This window comes from Daphnia carinata, chromosome 5 (assembly GCF_022539665.2).
Source record: "Daphnia carinata strain CSIRO-1 chromosome 5, CSIRO_AGI_Dcar_HiC_V3, whole genome shotgun sequence".
Taxonomy (NCBI): Eukaryota; Metazoa; Arthropoda; class Branchiopoda; order Diplostraca; family Daphniidae; genus Daphnia; species Daphnia carinata.
This window is the reverse complement of record NC_081335.1, coordinates 5,193,255-5,211,439: the sequence shown is the minus strand read 5'-3', so window position 1 is coordinate 5,211,439 and position 18,185 is coordinate 5,193,255. Positions and strand designations below refer to the sequence as shown.

The following is an 18,185-nucleotide window of genomic DNA, read 5'->3' as shown; positions in this document are numbered from 1 at the left end:
AATTAGTACCATTATGTAACTAACAATGAGATGCAATCGAGTTACTGCGCTATTTAGAAAGAGACTTAGTCGGAGAAAGTGTTCCCTAAAACTGTGAACCCTATGTTGCTTACAAAAAATTATATATTGGTGGAACGAAAAGATGCGTTTTTTCGTTAAATAAATCAGATACGAAACTAAATGACATTTTTTGTTGTCCTTTGTGAGTTAAGCGAAATAAGCCTTAATACGTTCCGCAACCAAATCCCCTCCCCCAAACCCAACCAAAAACAATTGAAAGAACAATTTTTTTTGGTATTAAGCAGTGCATTTTCAAATTAAAACCAAAACATGATACATTCAAACCGCGTTCATACTCACACACACACACATGCACAATTCGCAATAATTTTGACTAGGATATTTACATCAAAGGAATACACATTAACACACACTGTCACTCTTACAGACATACAACAGAATTTAATGAATGCACGATATTAATAATTTAGGCCAATTAAAGGACAATTTCATCGCCTCGAACGTTTCTCGTCAGGAAGAGTTGCTGTAGCATCCTCTTCTCGCTTACGCTTAGCCACTGTTTGGGACGGTCCAGGATAACATCTTACGCTCAGTATGTCACCTTTAGCCTTAGCCAAAGCCTCAGCCACAGCCTTAACCTCAGCCAAAAGCTCAGCCAAAGCCTCCCGCTGAGCCATTTCCTCCAACTCCTCCTCCAGCTCTTCCAACTCTTCCGCCAACTCCCCCTTCAGCTCCTTCAACTCCTTCTCCAGCTGCTCGTCATCCTTAGCCAAAATCTCACTACAATCCTCAGCCGAAGCCTTAGTCTCTTCCTCTTCCTCTTACTCCACATCCATATCCTCATCACTAGCCTTAGCCAAATTCTCATCTCCAGCATAAAGTAAAGCTTGAGCCAACTTCCTCACCTCCTCATCCACATCCACAAGTTCAGCCTTAAACACAAACTCAGCCCAAGCGTTAGCCAAAATCCAATCCTCATCCACATCCCCATCCTCAACCTTAGTTAAATTCTCAGCCAAAGTCTCAAAGAAAGCTTTAGCCGCCTCCTTCACATCGTCATCCACATCGATAGACTCCGCCTTAATGATAAACTCAGCCCAAGCCTTAGCCGAAGCAACACCCTTAGCATCAGCCAGAGCCTAAACCTGCTCATCTTCATCCTCCTCTTCATCTTCGACTACATCCCCATCCTCAGCCTTAGCCAAATTTTTATCCCGAACATCAAGGAAAGCTTGAACCAAATCCTTCACCTCATTGTCCACAAAAACAGGCCCAGCCTTAAGGACAAACCTAGCAAAAGCCTTAGCCATAGCCCAATGCTCCTCCTCATTGATATCCCCATCCTCAGCCTTAGCCAAATTCTCAGCCAAAGTCTCCAAGAAAGCTGTAGCCTCCTCCTTCGCCTCCTCATCCACATCCACAGACTCAGCCTTAACGATAATCTCAGCATAAGCCTTAGCCATAGTAAAAGGAACAGCCTCATCATGAGCGAAAGGCCAAGTCTCCTCTTCTTCCTCCTTCTTCTCTTCAACCTCCGTCTTCTCTTCCTGCTCCTCCACGTTTCTCTTCCGGTTCCGGGAACACAGGTAAATACATCTTCTTATTAGCTTGTTAATAGGTTGTTTAAAATGTGAGGTTGAATATGGTAAGTAGGAGAGGTCTGCCTAGCTATTGGTTAGATAGTTCAGCAATTAAACTTTGCTACTATTCAAATTCAGGTAGACGATTGTATGTAATGCATTCTGCATGACGCTCAGGCCATGCGCGACTGTTCATTCTTGAGAAGGCCAATAAGCCCTTGCCCGTGCAGTCTGTACACCATCCGGCGACTTTAATTCAAATTGCTCATAGTCCACCTTGGCTCGGCTCTCCCGGCACTCGCTTCCCCGTCAATAGGGGGTGGGATGGCCTGCGTGAGCAAGCAGGCCACCATTTGGGCAATTTATACTCAAAAACGCATTGCAGACCAGGCAAAGCCTGGGTTGGGCATGCTGCAGCCAGTCTCACCTGAAACGCACAGGTTCGTCTTGAGACTAGCCCCATCGCCGCAGCATTAATGCTGTGGCCTAGGCCCATACCTTGAGGGAAAAAAAAGTTTTTTAAAAATTGCTCATTGTAATTTAGTCTACTTAAAATGTACGGCTAATACCTCCCGTTAGGCCGGCAGCAATCGCGTTTTCCCCCGCGTAATATCTTCGGTTATCGCCGCCTGGAACGCTGTCGGGGTACCGTCCTCTTCGGTCCTCCTAATAGAGGAAAAACAGTCGTGAACTAACCATAAAGTTTGGGAACTTCCGTTTTTGGCCACCAGGTGACACTTTGCAACGGTGTTGTGTTCTACCTACAACATGGTCTCCGCGAGTTGACTCGACCGTTCGCGGCGTTCCCAGCGGCACCCCCATTCTTGCGTTTTGATTGGCTCTCCAGCTTTGATGCCAGTGGCAACCACCACTGAAAGAAAGCAAGCTGTTGATGTGTCGTCTGCATCGATTTTAATTTTCAAAATAATTCAATTTTCAAATCACAAAATTACTAATCAAAAATCATAAAACGTTCCTGATATCAACACTGACATCTTTTACTACAACCCCTTGGATTCGACGGTAAGCGACTTTTTTGTTTCCGATGAACCATGATAATGTAAGTAGTTCTAATAATAATGTAAAGACTGTAAATATTTGAACATAAAAATAAACCGAATGAAAAAATTTTCTTTTTCTTTTTGTATTATAATAACGATAAGCCTATAATAAGATAAATATAGAATCGTAAAACTATTTTTGAATTTTATTCACGTTGATAATAATAGAAAATTTAAAAATTGCGCCTAAAAATAATGGCACCCGTTTTCTCGAGTCAACTTGCGGAGACCATGTTGTTCGCCTGCTATTGTTTTCTTTTTCTTTTCATTTTCGGTCAACCCTATTGCCATGTCAGCCTGACATGGCAGCAAGATACGAAATGGCTATTGCCATGTCAAATGAAATAACATACACTTGATGTATTTGGTATATATTTAGATATGTATGTCTATATATATTGCAATTACAACAATAGTTATATAATTTATTAACTCTCCTTGAAGAGTTCTAAAATTAAATGGTTATTTTGTGTGCATCTGTACATGTATGTTTTTTTTGCCATAGTTTCTCTAAATTTTTTTTATGTAATGTGTTGCTTACCCAGTTCTAAATACTAAAGAAAAATGAGCTAGATTGGGAATGAAATACAATTTCACCGATTTTTAACGATGTCACAACGACGTTTATGATGTGACAATAATACAGCAGACGCTTTAGTCGCACAGAAAGTGTTTATGCTTAACATATTCAGTTATAACAGTTTTATTTGTACAAATTTACAAAACAGTGTCACAGTGTAACCAAGGCACGATCCCCGAGGAGTGAAGGAAATTCATCGGTAACATCAATTTATTTAAAGCCACCGCGGCAACCTTCTCTAATCGTTACAAACAACATTAAACAAAAAATATTAACTGTTCAATTCATTGCAAATACAGAATGTTTTAAATGTAAATAGAAGCATTATTGTATCATTTGTTATTATTTCAAAATATTGATACATAGATATATGCAGACTTGCCGCGATCGCGATCAAAAATTGATCGCCGATCCGATCTTCGATCAAAAAAAGATCGGCGATCCGATCTTTTGAGAAAGATCGGAGATCGGATCGGCGATCCCAAAAAATTGATCGCGATCCGATCATTTTTAGCGATCAAACTTTTCGCCATCTAGCTGTAAATTTTGCAGTCGCATGGCTCTTTTCACTACTGTTTTTGCGAATGCCAATTGAAGGAAACTGTTTAGGGTTCACCCTCAATGGCCGTCAGTTACTACCGCTGTGACAGCCAATGCAACATTCGTTAGACGGTGTGAATTTTAAGCGTTAGATGTCGTACAAAAATGATCGGTAAAAATGATCGGCAAAATTTGATCGCCGATCCGATCTTTTGCAGTTTGATCGGATCGCCCGATCCGATCAAACTCAAAAGATCGGATCGGAGATCGAGATCGGAAAATTGATCGGCGCGGCAAGTCTGGGTATATGGTATACCCTTGACATCAGGGGTATGCAATTTCATTAGACATGGCAATAGCTGTGGTGGGCGAATTTGCCATGTCGCCCCTGACGTAGTAGAACCCATTGTCATTGGCCAAGAACCAATGGGGGAGGAGCAACCATATAGTACGTTTTCAAGTTTTTTTTTTATTTATATTTAATTTTTTTATTCTGCGTATGAGAAAGCTAAATCACTGAATGTTCTTAGTTGGTTCCAATTCACGCCTTCTTTCTTTGGCGTAGCGGTAGTTGGAACAGGTGCCGTCAAATGTGAAAAACGTCGTAAAACAAATGTTTTTTTGCATAGACCATGTAAAACAACAAAGCCATGCTCGTATGGCATTGACAGCAGACTGCTGCATTTATGAAAATTGTAAGTGTAATGTTGAAAGAAAGAGCCTTCAATGTGACCCTTCTTCTTACACAGGTATTAAGTTTCATTCTTTAAGTAGATTAGGAAGTCTTTTCTGCTTTTAACTAAGAAACTACCTGGTAAATATTTTCTAACAGAAGCTACTGTGTAACTGAATTAACATTGTGTTAAATGACTCATAGCAACCCAAAATCGATAACAGGATTCCCGTGATTCCCATAACAGGCAACTTAAGTACCAATGCTGATGTAAAAATTTGAGAAAAATGTATAGCATTTGCTTTTATTTTCACATTTCAGTGGCATTAGAGAAAGCTAGAAGTAGAGGAAAAATCGAATTAATCATTCTTCTGTATTAGTCTGATTTGCCAGATTTTCCTGAGCTGGTGAGGGAGCCAATAGATTTGTTTCTCTTCTGCTCTAGTGGATGGGTATCTTTGAGTTTCTTCCATGGCTGCTCTACACCAGTACCAAAAATGACATAAAACAAATTTGCCAAAGCATAGATGCCTGCTGAGAGGAAGAAAACTGTTTGCCATTGATCAATGGAGCCCTTGGTTGTTGAAGAAATGCATACACAGGAAAGTAAGAAAAATAATTTGCAACAAAAAATTAGATTTTAGCTTGAAACAGTGGATTCCGTTACCATCAGATTGGCAACATAGGGTGCCCGAAATCCACAGATGCTGGCAATGCAATTGGTGACACCCATCATAGTTCCGGAATTTCATTTGGCTATCATCAGGCTCCTAATACACAGCCCCGTAGCTCGGGTAATATTCTAATCATCATTTTGAATATTGCATTTAATTTCTTATGTGCTTGTTTCATAAGTTAGCGATCGTACCGAGCCATGTATGATTAAAATGCCGATGGTGACGGCGATGTTCCTTTCACGATGGCGATATAATCGTCGATTGCAAACCGATCGATGAGGGATGGATGATGGACACAGTCCTGAGGACAGACCGATCCGGAATGGTATCGGCAAACTACATCGAACCTCTCAACTAATGTTTTCGTTCTTTATTGGCCTTACGCCTGATCCTTTTGATCTCTGTCTTCTTTCCTCCTTGTGTCGAAAACCATAGTAACCATCGTCCTTCCTGCACGCAACACATTCAAATTTCGGAAAATACTTACTCCGCAAGCGGATAGGATGATGGTGATCAAGGATACAGCGAAAAATTTCATTTTGACTAGAGAAGAACAAGCAAACAATGCTCTATGCATATAAGCTGCTTCATAAAATGGCGCAAGCTTTGTTTCAGTCAACATCTTTGTGCAGTTCTAAATGCAGCTGGATCCCTTCCGAATTAAACACTTGCGTTCCAAATTTTGTGATACGCTTACAATCCGGAAAAAAATGTATAAATAACGAGGTATGCAGCAGCTTATATGCATAGAGCATTGTTTGCTTGTTCTTCTCTAGTCAAAATGAAATTTTTCGCTGTATACTTGATGATCACCATCATCCTATCCGCTTGCGGAGTAAGTATTTTTCGTGAAAAAAATCTATGAGATTTTTAGGGAAACTCTTCGCCAAAAGTCTGCCGACATCAAAGACAGGATCAGCGTCAACGTTAAATTATTACTTAAGACAAGAAAATGCAAGGCAGTGCCTTGTTACCCATATTCATGTCCACAACTAATTCGAACAATAACTTGTTTGGAGATGATCGTCATTGGAATATCGTCACCGTCTGCCATCCAAGACCATACGTATACCTGACCAGCATGCATTAGGATAACACAGACACAAGAGTCGGCCATAAAACTAATTCCCGCAAGCGAAAAAGCGGAAAAACTTTTGAGAATTCGGATAGTCTAAATTCACAAAAAAAAGTTTAAAAAATAAGTACGTCTGATAAACTGCGGAATTTCACGTAACGCAAACTGACCGGTTCTGGATCGGTGTAGCCGATAATGTACACTTTGTCATCGCTGGATAGAATTAATAGGCCAAGGGCAGTGCAGATCATTTGTTCGATTGCGATTGAAAGTTTGTGGACCTCGGTGTAACGATCTGCCGTGGTCGAGGCATTTAAATCCAATCGAATTAAGGTGTTTTCAATGACTGTTCGATCCTGAACACGAAAACGTAAAGTGTCATGAAACGTAAAATAAAATCGGTGAAACTGCAAATAAAACCGATAGTGGCGGATGAATAAATGGAGCGGCTAATCGATCCAAACGAGCCAAGCTGAGAACAGCAGCTTGATATAGGTCAACGTCGACGTCTTTGTCACCATCTTCTGGCTCAGGCGATAAGCTTGCTTGCCTTAAAAGGCAAGCCGATGGACTAATAGCGTATTCTTCATCGTTGTATTTTTCGGAACTCCCCGTCTGCTCTTCTGGACTGCGCTCCAACGGCGGAGCTTCAGAATTAAAGGAGCAATATAGCAAGACCTCGATTACTCAAACCGTTGTCCTTCAGAAAAGAAAAAGGAAATCCTTTTGTACAATGATCTTTGTACTTAACGCGACTGGTAAAGTACCTGGCCACTTTCCACCACGTCCCATAATTCGAGCAGAAGTTGTATAGCATGTAAAAGACAGAGGAGACTTCCACGCTGAATGGTGACTTCTAAAAAAAGTTGTAGCGCCACTGGCCGATCCCGTAGAGGAATGGAACACGAACTTTCTCTATATAAGACGAGGAGTTCCCGTAATTTTTCTTGCTAGGAACATTTTAAAAATTAAAATCCACACTCGAAAATAATGGAACGCAGAAATGACACAGATTTGTTGAGCAATCTGAACTAGAGGTCATATGTGCTATTATCCTTTTGATGTAGAAGGTGAGAGGTAGACGCGGGAGGTAAACCGCGAAGTGATTCTAGTGCGTGAATCAGCAACTCAATACAGGTATCCCCGTCTTCGCGTATTGCAAAACAAGGTGTTAAACGTTTTGCCGGCTATACTAGAATGTGATGTATACCTGGTTGCCATGCACGACGGAAAAATGCAAACAGAAAATTAAGTGCACCATTAGATCCTACTTCAGTTAAGATAGCGACAATTGTGTGGGGTGATGACACACGATTTTTACTCTTCTCTGATGAAAGGCTGCCTACTTCTTCATACACCCTTGCATTTACACCCAATCGCTATTAATACAGTTGAAAAAAGCAAGGCTAAAAGGAAAAACTACTACCATTTTCTCCGGACATTCTTTTACATCGCCCAAACCTAAAAGTAAGAGGTGAGTAATCATCAACTAACAAATAATTATGTAACAAATGTAAATCAAACCTACCAACATCCTTGTTCCATTTTCACACGTTGAGAAATTTTATAACTGGTTTCTCAATATATGAAGATCCAATTGAGCTTTGGGACATGCTTTGACATTTTAACTCACATACCCCATCACAGCATGCACAAGGGAAATTTCCACTTGGGCTTCTTATTGTTTTGTCATTGGTAGCTTCAATCAACAAATTAATCTGATTAGATGTTAGTATCCCATTTTTCACTAGTTTGTTCCAGGTTTCATTTAAAGACTGCCGTTCAAGTCGTAACTGCAGATCAAACTGTATGCCAAGATCATGGCCACTTTGAAGTGTACTGATTAAGTGTTTCTTAGTGCTGAAACGATTGCCAAACGATCCTTCGAAAAGGCATTTGGCTGGGATGACAAAGGACAAAACGTTATACTCGTTTAGACACCTTTTTTTTCTAAAAAAAGAAATACGTCAATACTAATTAATTATTATTTATTTAACCATAACATCAACCCTAATTTACGCATTAAACCAAATTTACCCACGATCATATAGCAATATAAATAGGCTAAGAACTGATTTGAAATTCTCCGTCACGTATGTCTATCCATTACGTCTATTGCATAAACATAAAGTGATTTTGTCATAGTTTGAACACAAAAAATTATGTATTTGTTGAAGAGCTGTGATGCGATTAGTTTCGTACATCTGCTAGTCTTCGGCAGCGCCGTGTTGTCAACAAAAACTCCATTCGAAAACGGACTATAGTCCTGGTGGAATCTATTGCAACGAAAGAATTCGTTGCGCTAATAAGACTCTTTTTTCACCATTGCACCGCAGCTTTGTAACTTCTAAACATAAGCCTTCGCACAATAATGATATGTAGCATAATGAAATTTTTAGTCATGATAGCTCTTTTGAGCATGATTTCAGTTCCAAACTCCTGAAAATAGGTATACGCTTGTCCCAATATAAATAGCCGTATTCTACGATTGCATAAACATAAACTTTCAAAGCACTTTTTTGCTTTAACTAGTGATTCTTGTCTTATTCGAACTGTACTTTTCCATCCTCCATGTGTAACCCTCGAAACACGCACACTTCCAATAAAGAAAATTTTGTCCTCTATCAGATGGCGTTAAAAGCGAACACCGTTAAAAGGGTAGAAACTGAAAGAATTCACGCAATTTTACAAGATCCAAAACAAACCCCAAGAGAACAAAGGATATGACAGTAACTATTCCCCTGGTATCCAGAATGTGGTTAGATTTTAAATTTCACTCAGTTTCTTGTTGTGATTACGAAGATCCCTAAACAGTACAGTACCACACGGTGTCAAATGTAAGAAAATTCTTTTTAGCAAACATATTAAAGTCACAAACAATACATCCAGTATAACTAGACATAATCATCCCACTAATTCGAAGCCAAAAATTTCATGTTGAATTTAAGTGTATTAAATACATTCGTATTAATCATGTTAATTGCTGTAGCGATAACAGTTGGAAAATATTGAATTGATTCTGTGCAGCCGCCCTTACAAGCCCATGGGCTATAGTGCCGTCCTTAAACGTTCCCGGCTGATGGCTGGAATGAGATAGAAAGAGTGGTTGTTGTTGCTGTTTTTTCTGGCCACTCGCAAGGAGATGAGACATCAATGAGTCAATGGATCTTACAAACGCAAATTCGGATATTTAAGCCACCGTTAATAGAAATACTAATATTATAGAGAAAAAAATAGTAACCATACTTATGTGTTCTTGACGAACGCTTGCATTGATGGTGTTATGCAGTTCTGTCGCTGTACTGCGTAATGGCGTAGGACATGATGGATTGAGAATCCAAGTCTGTCCATTGGCAGTGAATAGTGGATTAACATCGCCATAGGCTTTCGTCACCTTACCGATCATCAAAAGCCTAGAAAAAAAATTTGATTATTGTTTTATTATTTATTCTTTTCAAATATAACGAAGTTGCGCGTCATTTTCTTTGACAGATACACCATGTTTTAACAATATGGCATTCTTAAAAATCATACATTCAAATCGCGTTAAATCAACCCACTCTTCATGGCTTCGTTGAAGAAGTTTCGCGTGTGCAATATCATCTATTAGCCTTACTGTGTTTCCGACGGAAAAGGCCGATAAACGATAAATTGCTCACGGATGGAACGTTCAGCATTGGTTACTGCCATCAAATTGAACACGAATATCTCCCCGTTCGGTGACGCGATGAACTGTTCCGACGTGACGTATGCACTGACGACCGCCAGGAAAAAGCGAGGAAAAAAGACGTAATGTCATCTTACAAGCACTAAAAATAAGAAATAGCGAAATAGCGGTCTAACTCCACCATACGAGGATTCCAACCTCCGTATCCCTCGTGCATTTCTCTCAGCCGATCGTCGTCAACGATAACTTTGACTTTGTCACCCACGCTAAACGCTGCAGCGGCGCTTGGGGAGCTAGGACCACGCTAAGTTCTACTGGTGAAATCGTTTGATAGCCCGAAACGGGCTATCAACCCGATACGAACCCGAAGAGAACTCTAGCGACGTGTGCTCTGCCACGGGAGGGTTTTTGTTTGACAATGGGTCAACAGATATACATACATCACGTGTAGAAATATCCCTGAGCAAAATTTGCACAATTTCACCTTCGCTGTGCATGTGAAAATCACACCCAATACGGGACAAAATGAGCAAAACTTCAGGTTTGAGTCGGGTCAAAATGAGTTGTGCCCGTGTTTCTGTAGCCTCTTGAACATGTTGTCAGAGCCCTGTGTATAAACGACATTTGGGTTTGGTTAGGGGAATGATTATATCATTTTTTTTATGTGTCATTTTACGTAAGCCGTGGTAAAATCCGCTGCCGAGACGTGGCTCATGTCGATCACGACGATAATACCAGGATATAGCGCCGAAGCTTTTCGTACGCTGGACATGAACTATTCCATGGCGGTGAACACTAAACTACGATCCGGTATGAGAAGAAGATACTCGGTCGTTGGGTTCTTTTTTTTTTTAAACAAAATATTTACAGACAGATAAGAAAACATTTGAATTCTTCATTCCACCAGTATGAATTTTTTTTTTTTTACTTTGATTTTATGGATTTTAATCCGTGGACGAGCCGTGCTGTATAAGAGCATGCCAAGATTGATAGCCGTGCCAATCAAAATGCCTTGCGACAGACCGACAAAGACGCAAAAGACGAACGTAAAGCCAAAAGGCACTAAAACAATTTCTGCGTTTCAACCAGCAGAAATTAGTCCAACGTGCGGGGATTACGATGGTAGTAAAAAATGAATCGTTTCACTAACTTTTTGATTTCCAAACCATCTTGACTAAGCTGACTTCCACCATGAAAATAACAGCGGATATGATGACCGCTGCCAAGCAGTTTTTTGGAATGTAGAAAAAGTAAGGCGTCAAAACCGTAATGGCCAGAAGTGCAAGAGCACCTGAACAAAACAGATTTTTCTCTAAAATAAATACTCTCAAATAAAGAGGTAAGTTTTCAGTTGCCAGTGTAGAGTCCGTCGAAAGGCGTGTGGACGCCGCTGGCGGCATTAACGACCGTGCGTGGAAATGCGCCTGTCACTGGAAACGATGACGTAAACGATCCTAAAATGTTGCTAGTACCGATGGCGATCATCTCTTGACTGACATCAGTGCGACTCCCTTTGGCTATCCATTTGCAATTCCACGTAATCCAGACATGATTCAAAGAAAAAATATAACATCATCTCCGTATGGCAGCTGCTTTGATTGACCCTACCTAAGGATTTGGCAATCGCAATCGATTCAGTTACGGTGACCAGTGGAGAAATGTAGGGCAAAGAGCCTAGATTTTTGCAAATGTCCACAAAAGAGTATGTCTTTCCGTCTGCCTCAAACGAAAAGGGCGGCGCTCTGAATGGAGGGAATCCGCTAGGAATCTCACCTAAATGTATACACGTTACCTATTTAAAGTTAAAATTTGCTCGCTTGCCGACTAAATGCTGCGGCACCTTTAACAAAATGAGATGCGTTGCTTTTTAATAGCGAAATAGTTTGGTCTTCTGTTTTTGAAAGGGATTCATTTAACTAGAAATATATTGAGATGTGCGTGACTTACCGGTTAAGGTCAAAGGATAGCTACTCTGGCCGGGTTCAGCCAGAGCGTAAGCCAAAATGGAAGCGGCGATGATGACGATAGCGTTACGCGAGACCGAAATCAGCCAACATGTCGTGTTGACCCAATTTTGCCATCGCTTTCTTTCTCCTTCTTCACCCAATTTGACTTGATCAAGAACCTATCTTACAGGAAAAAAAAGATGTGAATCAAGAGGTTGGTGTATCTTCCGCAACGCTTATACCCGAAGTAGAAGCAAAATAGCGATGGAAGCAAAACCCAAAACAGCATCCCATTTTTTAGTTTCTGCAATGTTTTCAAATACCGCTATCCACGTATTGAGGAACCCTTCGTCATCAAATCTGAGGCCGGGAAAGGCTTCAATTTGTGTCGTCGCTATCGTGAAGGCGGCGGCGCTCGTGAATTCGGCCACGACTGGAGCTGCGGTGATATCAATCAAGAAACCTGAAAATAGGAAACAACTTTTCTTTATGAATTCCATAAAAGCTTACAATTACACATTCCGATTCTTACCGAAATTGAGCAGGCCGAAGAGAAGAACAATGCAACCGGTGAGAAATGCAAGAAGGATAGCTGCTTCAGGCCCCATTAGCGCAGCCCCCGAATCGTAAGTGACGAGTGACATAAGGGCCGTTGGCCCAATAGTGACCACTGGCGTACCGCCGAATAGAAGATAAACGAAGCATCCCACATACGAGGCGTGCAGGCCATACTAATGAAAATAAATAAATATATTTAGCATTGATTAATAACTGTATTGAATGATTTAATACCTCAGGAGGGAGTCTGGCCACGGTGGCATAAGCTAAACCTTGTGGAATGACTGTTACTCCGACGGTGATACCGGCCACAAGATCAGCTACAAAGTCTTGTGCAGAGTATTTGGGAAGCCATTTCAATATTGGGATGCGCATGTACAGCGTTTTCTTGCGGAAAATTCGTTGTTTTCGCTTATTCCACCAAGACTGCGAATTGTCTCCGCCATGTCCCTGTTTCAACCAAACAACAGTAATGGAATCCGAAGGTATTTCCGTCTGGCCGGCCTCATCTTCGCTGTAGGTTTGAAAACTGTTTTCTGATACGCTAGTTGAACTGGCGCTTTCTTCATTAGCCGTCATATCCAACTCCACATAGACTTTCAAAGGAATGCCAACCCGAGAAGCACAAAGCGCTGTAACAGACCAACTGGCTAGCCAAACTAAACTGATCGTATTTGAAAAATTTGATAAAACTGAGTAGCATTGTTTGGCTATATTATCGATTGCTGGTTGTTATAGGAGTCAATCCCCTCCGACCAACAATGAGTGATAATGGCACGCCTTACAATCAAGATTAAAAGCCCTTAGTGTTTGAAAAACAAAAATGTAATATGTATCCGTGTTACAGGTTTATTTCAATAAATAATATTTTCTGGAGATCGTTTTCTACTTGTCATATATTAACGATCGGCTTAATTTCCTACTCCTTTGTCAGACTGCTATTACTGGAACAGCCTAACAATTTATGTTTTATTCGTTTATCATTTGTTAGTTTTTTTTTTTTTTGTTTACCTAACTTTCTTAACCCCCGCCCTATACCAGTGAAACACAAGACAATTTTGGTAAGGTGTTTAAAGCTGTACATTTTAAAATTCCAACCAAAGTGTGATACATACAAACAAACATTCATTCTCACATACACACACACATACACAACAAGTAATTTTGACTAGATGATTTGTACCAAATAATTTACACACTTGCACACACACTTGCACACACACACTTGCACACACACACTCATACGCAATTTTGGGAATATAAGCTACTCTTAACTTAGGCTAGTCAAAGGAAAATTGATAATTATAGTTGTAAAAGCTCTGCCGACACCATGGGGGCATACCATATTCTGGGTCAGTCTTAGGCAGCGGTGCTCGAACCGGACGTTGAGACATTGGAATTGGCGTACTCGTCACTTTCTTGGGTGGAAGCAAACCCTCGAATAGGCTGCTATGTAGGTTTTTAATCTCCGCCTTGGTCTGTGCCTTTGAACGTCCAGCTGTAGCCTTGAAGCGGACAGGGTCTTTGTAGTCCTTGAAATTCAGATCCTTGAAGCGCTTCTCCGCAGGAAGGGTTGCTTGCGCATCCTCTTCCCGCTTCCGCTTGGCCATCGAGTCATTGGGTAATTCTCGGGATGGTGATTGGCACGGCAAGCCAGGATCTGATTTCGGCAATGATGGCAATGGTGATCGGATCTGACAGTCTACCAAGGGCTTTGGCTTATCAGTCAGCTGCTTTGGTATTCTTGCTGGTTGTGGAAGCTTACCCCCAAACAGACTGGCGTAAAGACTGCCCGCCTTGGCTCTGGCCGCTACCGCTGAATCAATGACAGGTGCCTGCAAGAGATTGGGAACTTTAGTTTTTGTCACATTATTACCATTAGCGAGCCTTTTTTTAGCAATACTCCCAACCCGTTTCGGCTTAGATTGTAACTTGATTATATCGTCTAATGATAATACTGGTGGAAGCCGAATGACTTCTTTTGAATTGGTTCCCTCAAAACGTTTCTTATATACAAAAGGTGATGGTGCGTCATCCCGCTTACGCTTAGCCGGCAAGCCGTTAGGTTTTGGATTATCAATCAGCGGCATTGGCTTATTAATCAGCTGCTTTGCTTCTGGTTCTGGTTTCGTTCCTGGTTTTAGAACCTTATTGCCGAACATAACGCGATAGAGACTTGTAATCTTCGCACTGGTCGCTAACACCTTACGCATTTCAGGTGCAACGGGTGCCATTTTCTCATCAGCTTATTAATCGAAGGTATAGAATGTGAGTTTGAGTTTGTGGAGTAGGAGAGGTCTGCCTAGCTACTGGTTAGGTAGTTGAGCAATTAAACTTTGCTACTTTTCAAATTCAGGTAGACGATTGTATGTAATGCATTCCGCATGGCGCTCAGGCCATGCGCGACTGTTCATTCTTGAGAAGGCCAATAAGCCCTTGCCCGTGCAGTCTGTACACCATCCGGCGGACTTTTTAATTCAAATTGCTCATAGTCCGCCTTGGCTCGGCTCTCCCGCCACTCGCTTCCCCGTCAATAGGGGGTGGGATGGCCTGCGTGAGCAAGCTGGCCACCATTTGGGCAATTTATACTCAAGAACACATTGCAGACCAGGCAAAGCCTGGGTTGGGCATGCTGCAGCCAGTCTCACCTGAAGCGCGCAGGTTCGTCCCGAGACTAGCCCCATTGCCGCAGCATTAATGCTGCGGCCTAGGCCCATACCTAGGGAAAAAGAAAAAAAAATTTTTTAATTATTACTTATTGGAATTTAGTCTACTTAAATTGTACGGCTAATACTTCCCGTTGGAGCGGCAGCAATCGCGTTTTTCGCCGCTTAATATCTTCGGTTATCACCACCAGGTAAAATATCGGGATTTCGGCGTCTTCGGTCCTCTTAATAGCCCCATTGCCGCAGCATTAATGCTGCGGCCTAGGCCCATACCTAGCGAAAAAGAAAAAAAAGAATTTTTAAATGGCTCATTGGAATTTAGCTATTGAAAAAGTACGGCTAATACTTCCCGTTGGAACGGCAGCAATCGCGTTTCTCCCCGCCTAATGTCTTCGGTTATCGCCGCTAGGTGTAATATCGGGATTTCGGCGTCTTCGGTCCTCCTAATAGAGGAAAAACAGTCGTGTAGTTACGATACCATATTATTATAACTTCCGTTTTCGGCCACCAGGCGGCAGTTACCAACGGTGTTGTGTTCTTCGCCTGCTATTGTTTTCTTTTTCTTTTCATTTTCAGTACATTTTCAATTTTTTTTTATTTATATTGAATTTTTATATCGTGTATGTGGAAGATAAATGACAAGAATGTTATTGGTTTGTTCGGATTCAAGCCTTTTTTCTTTGGCGTAGTGTGAGTTGGAGCAGCCGTTGGCAAATGTGAAAAACCCCGTAAGACAAAACATTGTATTTCTTTTGTTTTGATGAGAATAATTTAAAAAGTGTTGCAGTATTTTGCATAGACCATGTAAAGCAACAAAGCAATGCTCTTATGGTATTGACAGCAGACTGCTGCATTTATGAAAATTGCAAGCATAATGTTGAAAGAAAGAGGCTTCAATGTGACCCTTCTCCTTACGCAGGTATTAAGTTTCATTTTGTTAAGTAGATTAGGAAGTCTTTTCTGTTTTTAACTAAGAAACTACCTGTTAAATATATTCTAACAGAAGCTACTGTGTAAGTGAATTAATATTGTGTTGTTAAATGACTCATAGCAATCCAAAATCGATAACAGGATTCCCATACAGGGAACTTAAGCACCAATGCCGATATAACAATTGGAGAAAAATGTATAGCATTTGCTTTTATTTTCAGATTTCAGTGGTATTAGAGAAAGATAGAAGTAGAGGAAAAATCTAATTAACCATTCTTCTGTATTAGTCTGATTTGCCAGATTTTCCTGAGCTGGTGAAGGAGCCAATAGATTCGTTTCTCTTCTGCTCCAGGGGATGGGTATCTTTGAGTTTGTTCCATGGCTGCTCTACACCAGTACCACAAATGACATAAAACAAATTTTTCAAAGTGTAGATGCTTGCTGAGAGGAATAAAACAGTTTGCCATTGAACAATGGAGCCCTTGTTTGATGAAGAAGTTTGTTTTGTTTATGTTTTTCATTTTTTGTATTTTAATTGTCAATAATTAATTTTAATAATAATAATTTTTTTTTCTATTTCAACAGAATTCCCGCAGCTACCACATACGATACCTGGTGATATTTAGTTTTGATCTTCAACTTACCGTATTGCACTAAAAAAAGGGCAGCAACGCCACTTGCCCGTAAACATCTGAACACAGGACGGTGGGGCTGTTTTTCCAAGGTTTGCATTCGGTATTCCGTGTTCTTCGTGATGTTGTTTCTCATCAAATTGCATACATATGTGCCTTCTCTCCCTTTTTATTTTAATATTAGCCTTAGCCATTAAGATATAGTCGGGTGCAAGAACGTGACAAAATTTTTTGCCTTCTCTCCCCCCACCTTATACATGTTGGTATCAGATCAAACTATTGTTAACCAATCACTAGTTAATTAACGGTTTCACCTAAGGTTTGTATAATTAAGCACAGTTTTTTTCCTACTTACTTTTGTCTTCACCATTCATTGCTTGAGTTTCGTTCATTAGCTTCGTACTGATGAGTCCGAATGTAATTTTATGGCTGACAGTTTTGAAAGGATAGCGAAGAGAGGTATCTTATGTTTCTCTTTCATTCCGAAGTGCTTTGGTAATAGAGAACATACACTAACCTACCTGGTTTTTCATTGATGGTTTTAATTAATTTTACGCTTTTTTCAATTTCCTGTTTTTATCCGCAGAAACGGATGAATTTTAAACTTGTGTATAGTAGAAACTACGACAAAAGGTAGGATATCAAATTTGTTGATTTCTCTATGATTGTTTTAATCTATCACTTCTTCATCTCTGCAAGCAGAGTGCTGCAGTTCACGGTGGATTCTGATATCAACGTATGGCGCTTGTGAACAATAATTAGCTGAAGCAACGCCTCTTTCTGTTCACTACTAAGATCAGCTTTGTATCACTAACAAAACGTCAACAGCGGCTGATGCCACAAAACGGGCATTTCCCTGATTCGAGTTGAAATCTGTAAAAAAAAAAACATTTCAAAACGTTAACTAAAGAGTTTTATCGAATTTGCATTCGACCATAAAATACCCACTTGATGAAATAGCGAACAGCTGCATCAACTACACGATACGGCAAAGCGTACTTTTTGTCGAAAAAGATCCGCAGAAAAATTGAATTCGATCCACCGTAGTTCATTTCAGCTAGCTTTAATATAGCTCAGCAGAGTGTAAGACAGGAAGGAGCATCCCGAAATTACGGAGCCCACAATGATAGTTTCTCCTAAGGTGCAGGTGCCACTATGGGGTAAGTTATTAGAAAGGTAAAGACAAAATAATTGTTTGAAATTTTTCTTGTATAACCTCGAAAATTGGAAGAAGAAATCCCTAGAAAAACGCCCCAGGTTTAAAAAGAGCTTTCCGCAGAGCTTGATAAAGATGGAAATTTAGTTTCTTGTGCTCGACGATATCGTCGCGAACACGAGGAAAAAGGACCAAATCAAAACACCGTTGATCCACTTTCTCCCTTGAATTTGATGTGAATATCCGTGTAGCACGTTCGTATGCTATGTATTAGATGATTTATGAAATACGCTGTGAATTACAAGACAAACTTGGAGAGTGTATTTTCTTTTCATGATCGTTATTTTAACACCCATTCACAACTCATAGGATCCATATATCAAACAAAATTACCTAGATACGCACACAAAAGATTATTTCAAC

The 18,185-nt window shown here is 40.5% G+C and overlaps 2 protein-coding genes and 1 long non-coding RNA gene across 6 annotated transcripts in view; 1 reads left to right on the top strand and 2 right to left on the bottom strand.

Moving 5' to 3' along the window:
* Positions 1-17,717, bottom strand: part of LOC132087725 (bystin-like) — a 53,689-nt gene extending 35,972 nt beyond the window's left edge. The window contains exon 1 of the mRNA XM_059495353.1: positions 17,555-17,717. Coding sequence (XP_059351336.1) covers positions 17,555-17,658 — 104 coding nt within the window. The 5' untranslated portion in view covers positions 17,659-17,717. The remainder of the gene's footprint in view (positions 1-17,554) is intronic.
* Positions 510-12,972, bottom strand: LOC130697040 (uncharacterized). The gene is made up of 15 exons (XM_059495366.1): positions 12,613-12,972; positions 12,353-12,551; positions 12,063-12,283; positions 11,822-11,999; positions 11,483-11,647; positions 11,230-11,391; positions 11,025-11,165; positions 10,803-10,948; positions 10,551-10,674; positions 6,628-6,854; positions 6,378-6,563; positions 6,205-6,303; positions 1,167-1,586; positions 847-1,124; positions 510-801 (listed from the first exon to the last, which is right to left on the bottom strand). The coding sequence occupies exons 1-15, from the start codon at positions 12,955-12,957 to the stop codon at positions 510-512; spliced, it is 3,183 nt and encodes a 1,060-aa protein (XP_059351349.1). The 5' UTR covers positions 12,958-12,972.
* Positions 15,570-18,085, top strand: LOC130696191 (uncharacterized). 4 transcript variants are annotated; one of them, XR_009002577.2, is made up of 6 exons: positions 15,570-15,772; positions 15,832-15,963; positions 16,096-16,170; positions 16,262-16,471; positions 16,560-17,239; positions 17,309-18,085. It is a non-coding gene; the product is annotated as an uncharacterized LOC130696191 (long non-coding RNA). The 4 variants fall into 4 exon arrangements; XR_009421026.1 differs by lacking the exon at positions 16,096-16,170 and having other exon boundaries at positions 15,844-15,963; XR_009002572.2 differs by lacking the exon at positions 16,096-16,170.
* The last annotated feature ends 100 nt before the right edge of the window (positions 18,086-18,185 follow it).

Excerpts from the sequence above, each read along its gene's own strand:
- LOC130697040 (XM_059495366.1), bottom strand. The coding sequence starts at position 12,957 with ATGACGGCTAATGAAGAAAGCGCCAGTTCAACTAGCGTATCAGAAAAC. Across the intron at positions 11,166-11,229 it reads TTTCGACGGACTCTACACTG|GTGCTCTTGCACTTCTGGCC; the intron begins GCAACTGAAAAC and ends TGTTTTGTTCAG. Across the intron at positions 6,304-6,377 it reads GCTACACCGATCCAGAACCG|ACTATCCGAATTCTCAAAAG; the intron begins GTCAGTTTGCGT and ends TTGTGAATTTAG.